At 29.3% G+C, this 6,703-nt stretch overlaps 1 protein-coding gene across 1 annotated transcript; it reads right to left on the bottom strand.

Annotated features, from left to right (window-relative positions):
* Nucleotides 1-3,376: 3,376 nt before the first annotated feature.
* LOC120079875 (sugar transport protein 12-like) lies at nt 3,377-5,263 on the bottom strand. The gene is made up of 4 exons (XM_090309068.1): nt 5,079-5,263; nt 4,466-4,970; nt 3,965-4,424; nt 3,377-3,833 (listed from the first exon to the last, which is right to left on the bottom strand). Exons 1-4 carry the CDS (start codon nt 5,221-5,223, stop codon nt 3,387-3,389), a joined length of 1,557 nt encoding a protein of 518 aa, XP_090165194.1. The 5' UTR covers nt 5,224-5,263; the 3' UTR covers nt 3,377-3,386.
* Nucleotides 5,264-6,703: the final 1,440 nt, after the last annotated feature.

Below are 6,703 nucleotides of genomic sequence, written 5' to 3'. Positions count from 1 at the left end.
AGGCTTTGGGCTGGAAGTTAAACTCATTCTCAAACAAAATTCAGTAGTAAAAATCGTGTGAAAATGGTGAAATAATTCTGTTAGTTGAAGGAGGAAACGCGAGGGAAGTGCTGCCCAAATTTCCTTCTGATTTAAGAGGGAAAGTCTACTGATTAAACCATAAGGAATAACTAGGATTGTAGTCAAGGTAAGTAGTTATCTCACTAGTGTTTCATGATAGTATACCTTTAATATGTTGCATAATTATGTTATTGTTATGTTGGATTACATGTTTAAAATACGTTTATCGACAAGGGATCCATGCATTATGTTTGTTCATAAGATTAAATTTTAATTAGATAAAGGTTATGCTTCTAGGACTAGCAGGGCATGTATGGTTGCACCCCTTTAGACCCAATTCTATGTCAAGATTATTCTAGGGCTAGCTGGTTGCACCCCTCTAGACCCAATTCTATGTCAAGTTTGTGCTAGGGACTAACAGGGTATGTATGGTTGTGCTAGGGACTAACAGGGTATGTATGGTTGTACCTCTTTAGTCCAAACTTACAATTATGTTAATGGTTGATGTTGGATGCGACTCTGGCCCTACTGACTGCATAACCCGCTAATCATCAGATGGGTTAGTTTTCGCCTAAGTCCTCATCTTCCTATCAGAGCGGAGAAATTTACGTTAGAAGCATAACTGACCACCACATGTTATTATATGTTTTCGATCCCAACCATATATTTTCAGGACATATTGCATGTGATTGTGCAGAACTACTTACTGGGTATATTATATACTCATCCTATTTTTACAGACTTTGTAGGTGTAGTAGAACTAGACGTGCTAACCATCAAACTCACTATTATAGGCATATGCATTTTTGTATCACTATGCTAGTGTTTTATGGATCCTGGTGTTTTGTAAAATAAACTTTTTATATAGTTTTCTACCTAATTAATAAAAACTTAGATATGTTCTCTTAAGATTTTTACCAAAACTCATCTCATAGCATGCATGTCGTAGCGGTTGGACCATAATATGTAAGGATCCGTCGTTACACACCTGGTCTATAATTTGGTCTTCCATTGGCTAACAATGTCATTCTAATTAACATTTTTGAACCAACAACAAAAATATGTATAGCGAAGAAGAAGATTTATGATTGAAGTTGAACTAATTAATATTTTTGAACTAGCAATGAAATTATAAATATAGAAGAAGGAGAAGAAGAATTAAAATCGAAGAAGAAGAAGGAGGAGAAGAGGAAGAAGTAAAAGCCAGAAGATAGAGAAGGAGAAAATAATTAAATTCTATTTGTGTAAATATTTTTCCTTATTTTTCTATTTTTGTAAACCAATCAAATTATATTAATAGATAATAACAGGGTTTTTTTTATATATATATAAAATATGATTTTTCTTTAAAAAAAAAAAAAAAAAGGATTCCTGTAGTAGAGATTAATTTTCTAAAATGTTTTTTTTTAAGAAATCCCTTATTTTTTTTTACATGAATGGTTATTTTTTTAATGTTAAATTTTGGATCTTCAATCAAATATTAGAGATAAACAAAATTTAATCCTATAGATTTTAATTTTTCAGCATGAGTGATATTTTTTTTATAACAAACTTTTAAAGGAATCAAATATGTTGTTCATCTTGAATGAGGCTTTTAATGATATTGAATGAGGCTTTTAATGATATAAATCAAATATTCGAAATAATCAATTTTTTTTACATGTATGCACAAAAATAGGAGAGATTTTTTTTTTTTTAAAAAAAAAAATACCTACTTTTAACGTGTATGCACAAAAATAGGGGATATTTTTTTTCCTTCTTTTAGTGTGAATATTAGATTTTACTTTCTTTAAAAAAATCCTACTTTTAATGTGTATGATTTTTTCTTAAGGATAAATTTTGGATCCTAAATCAAATATTAATCAAATATTAGAGATAGCCAAAATTTTAACATATTTAATATACATTTTTTTAATGATTTTAATACAAAATTATACCATATATGGGTTTTCATTTATTTTCATGTATGAGTTCTTTTAATTAAATCAAATATTAGAGATAATATAAATTTAAACCATTCAAATATGGATATTAATTTTCACATGTATGGGTTTTTTGAATGATATAAATTACGTTAATAATATCAAATCTCAGGATATTTTATATTTTTAAAAATCTTAAAAAATTGATGAGACAAAAAGACTATATGTATAGAGAGAAAAATAATATATATAATCACGTTAAAAATAAAATCTTTTAAAATTTTAAAATATTATATTTATTTATATTAAATTAAAATAAAATTTCACAAAATAAAATAAAAAACGTAAAAAGATCAAATCTTTTAGGATTTTAAATTCTCATGTTTAACCATCTTAGAAGAAATTATTTTAAAAAAAAACTAATTTTTTATTATGTTTTAATTTGAATGTTTTTTCTTTCTTAAAAATTTAGGTTATTTAATGATTTATATGTGAAATGATCTAAAATATCCTTACAACCCTCTATTGAAAAAAACAAAAGGAAAAACCAAATGTTTTTTCCAGTGTAGATTTTCAACAACATTTTCATAAAATAAAGATGTCGATATTTCATCAACATCAATATTTTAAATTTGGGTTTCTAACCTATAACTATTTAATATTTAATTATTTCTACCATTAATTTCAGGTGGTGTATCATGTAAATAAAATATTTCACAAAATGTAAACTAGTAAAAAGCAAACTGTTTTTAAAAAATAGTAGCATTATATATTGTTATAGATTGGATTTTATCCTTTTTCTATATTCAAATTTTAAACAGAACTAAACAGATTTTTTTTCTCTTTATTTTCCCCCCTCTTTTAGCTCCTTTTTATATTTGAATTTCTCTTGATATTTCCTTGTCTTCAGTGATTGGATTAATCATTTCTTTTTTTAATTAATTAATTAACTCAATCAATTTGTATAAATTTGATATCAATATCGAAGATATTTGGATGAATTTGATTTATTCAAAAAATTTTAAAAAAAATTACTGTATTTCGTCTTATTCAATCTGCCAAGTTTATTTTTATTTAAAAAGAAACAATTGTTGAGAGAAAATATTTTGAATAGTCTATTTGAGAATTTATAGAGCAAAATAGTTTTTGAATTTACTTCTAAGCATTATGTTATTCAACCGTTGAAAAACACCATAAACTTAGGGTGGCATTAAAAATAGAAAAAACGGGAATTAAAATTGGAAGAGAATTTTTATTCCATGAGAATAAAACCATATAAAAGAGTAAAAGTTTGGAAATAACAAAAAAAAAAAAAAAAAAAGAAAGAAAAAGCTAACATGGACAAATACAAAGACTATAGAAGGAAAAAACTAGTGCAAGTTATAATGGTTTGGACTTCAAATCCTAAACTTGGGGACGGACTTTGGCACATTCTTGAGGCATATATCTACTCCAAAACCAATGTTGTCTCCAAAGACATGACATGTCTTCAATTGGAATACCTTTTGTCTCCGGCAAGAAGAAATAGATGAATAGAGTCATCAACGCCACAAAAAATGCAAAGAAGAAGAACAACCCAAATTTCATATGGCAGAGCATGGTGAGAAAGATTTGAGCAATCAAAAAGGTAAAGAACATGTTCACTGAGACTGTTACACTTTGAGCAGCTGATTGGATTTCATGTGGGAAAATTTCACTTGGAACCAACCATCCCAGAGGTCCCCAAGACCATGCAAAGGCTTGAACATAAACACATATGAACAATACCACGACACCCACATACCACTTGGGTAGATAAGCAACCTCACCAAAAACTCCAAATTTCCAAGCAATAAACACAGCCACTAAAACCTACAAATACAATTTTATTAGAATCAGTACAATCAATAAAGAAAATGCTTTTGAAAAAAAAAAAGAAATAACATTCATTAGTTTAATAATTAAAGAAAACTTTAAAGAAGCTAAAGAAAGAATGTACTCACCTGAAAAACGAACATGATGATTCCACCAAGTAAGAAAAGGATCCTCCTTCCCCACTTATCGGTGCCATAAACAGATACAAAAGTCGCCAGAGCATTAATACCACCAGTAATGACAGATGAAAGAAGAGAAGCATTGTCTCCAAAACCAATGGTCTTGAACAACATAGGAGCATAGAACATGACCACATTGATACCAGTCAATTGCTGGAAAAGTGGAATTAAAATGGACATTACCAACGGTGGCCTATTTTGTCTCTCTCTCAAATTCCTCCATGGATGCTTCACTGCTTTGGCAGCCATACTCGCCGCCACAATATCTTGAAATTCTACTTCTACATCTTTCTTGGACACACCACGAATGCGTTGGAGCATGGTCTTTGCCTTCTCTACTTCGCCTCTCTCCAACATTGAGTTTGGAGTGTCAGGAAGGAATAGAGCTGAGATAGTTGCACCACCAGAACTATGCAATGAAGTAATAGGTTCTCTACTTCGCCTCTCTACAATGCAGGCACAGCTGCACCACCAGAACTTACTCGCCATCCCCATCCACCATGAATATTAGCAGTACCATAGTTGACAAAATTAGCCACTAGAATACCAATTGTAATAGAAAGTTGAAAAACAACATTGAGGGAACCTCGATATTTAGATGGGGCCATCTCTGAAACATAAAGTGGAATAGATTGAAGTGAAAATCCAACTCCAATACCCAAACAAATACGGCCAATGATGAGCATGGCTATGTTTATAGCTGCCGCATTAACGATAGCACCAACTAAAAACACAAAGCTTCCAAGAAGCATGGATTTCTTACGACCAAAGGTTTTGGTCACCCAAGAGGCTACAAAGGAGGTCATAAGAGCAGCCAAATAAAGAGAAGAAGTGAACATAGTAAGAGTAAGACTATCAAACTTGCAATATTGATTGGTAGAAGTGTTCAGAGCTTCTTTCTGATAAACAAATGGAAAAAATTCTTGCAAAAAGGGAGCCATGGAGGTGACACCACCTGATTGACAAAAGCAAAAAATAAAAAATTGAGTGAGTGAAGACAGTAAGGGGAAGAGAGAACAAACAAAGAGAGAAAAGTAAAAGGAATTTGGAGGTAAATAATTACCGGAGATACCGATGTCATAACCAATGCTTAGCCCGCCCATGACAGCAACAATGCAAGTTATCAACACGTAACAAGTGAGCTCTCCTTGATAGTTCTTTATCCCATCTCCTTCATTACGACTTAGCTGGAAACCACCGCCAGCCATCTTACTAGTTGAGACTAGAGAGAAAAAATCGAAAAGTAGAAGAACTTAGTTAGTATGATTTATGGAGAGAAAAGAGACTGACTGAATGTGAAAAAAGATGTGATGTATGGGAGAATATATACTCTAAATATTTCCCTAAGTAATTAGAAATCCTCTTCCTATTCAAAATCCGTATGTGGTTGAATTAAGACTATATTAGGAATAATAAGATGTTTAGGCCGTTAATTGGATAATTATATCCATATTAATTTAATGCGTTTAAAAAGATAATTAAGCCGAAATTCCAATTCTTTTTCTTTTTTTTTTAAGTTTTAGCTTACAAATAAAAATAGTTCAAGACTATAAAAACTACATAGGACAAAATTCTCCATGCAATTCAAGAAATCATTCTGATAGAAAATAAATTTGATAATTTCCTAAAAGAAAAAATAATTTAAACCATCTACTTTTTTAAAAAAAATTAATTAATTAATTAATCCATATTCTTTTATCTAATCTTTTCAAATAGGTTCATAAACTTTAAAATATATTTAAAATTTTAATTTTATTTTCATTTAGGTTCTAAATTTTAAGAAGTGTCTAATAGATCTTAAACGTTCAATTATTATGTGTAATATATCTTAAAATTTTTAGTTTAGTATATAATAAATATTTAACCTATTTGATGTATGTTTTTAAATTCACCAATCTTCTAAAAGTAAATTTGAAATTTTAGGATGTCGTTAGACATAAATTCAATTTTCTATCTCATACGTCAATTAACCAACTAATTTTTTAAAATATAATATATCCATTACGAAATACAAAATTGAAAGTTCAGGACCTGTTAGTTACAATATAGCGTTTTTTAGACATAAAATTGAAAATTCAAGAAACTTTAAGGGGGTGTTTGGGACAAAGAGTTAGTTATTATAGTTGGGTTATAATTGTTTGTATTTGGGGTGTAGATTATTTTAGTTTGGGTTATAATAGTATATGTTTGAGGTATAAACTATTCTAGATGGAGAAGAAAACAATAAACATGTATTCAAGAATAAAAAAAAATGATGAAGATAAATTAGTAAAAACTATAGCAAATAGTAAATACTATAATAAATGGGGGTTTTGAAATGGTATTTACTGTAACAGGTGGTGATTATTATAGTCTTAGGATAGTCTTTGCTCCAAACACCTTTTGAAGGTTTATGATCCAATTGAGAAAACAAATGAAAAAGAAAAAACTAAACCATTATACATATATACACAGTATTGAATTTCAGTCGACATGTCACATATCCATTGATCGACATTGACATTTCCATCATATTTTTTAAAAAAAAAATCAAAGGCAAAAGATAATGTAACCCATATGAATATAAATAATATCGATCATTTACACTCATGTCAAAAGCATAAAATATTTATATATTAATTATTTTGGTTAAAATACCATTTTGATCCTCCATACTTTGAAGTTTGTTTACTTTTAGTCCTCACAATT

Source organism: Benincasa hispida, unplaced genomic scaffold (assembly GCF_027475165.1).
Source record: "Benincasa hispida cultivar pf3 unplaced genomic scaffold, pf3_genome.v1.1 HicScf1280, whole genome shotgun sequence".
Classification (NCBI taxonomy): Eukaryota; Viridiplantae; Streptophyta; class Magnoliopsida; order Cucurbitales; family Cucurbitaceae; genus Benincasa; species Benincasa hispida.
The sequence above is the reverse complement of the archived record's forward strand: the minus strand, read 5'-3'. Positions and strand labels throughout refer to the sequence as shown.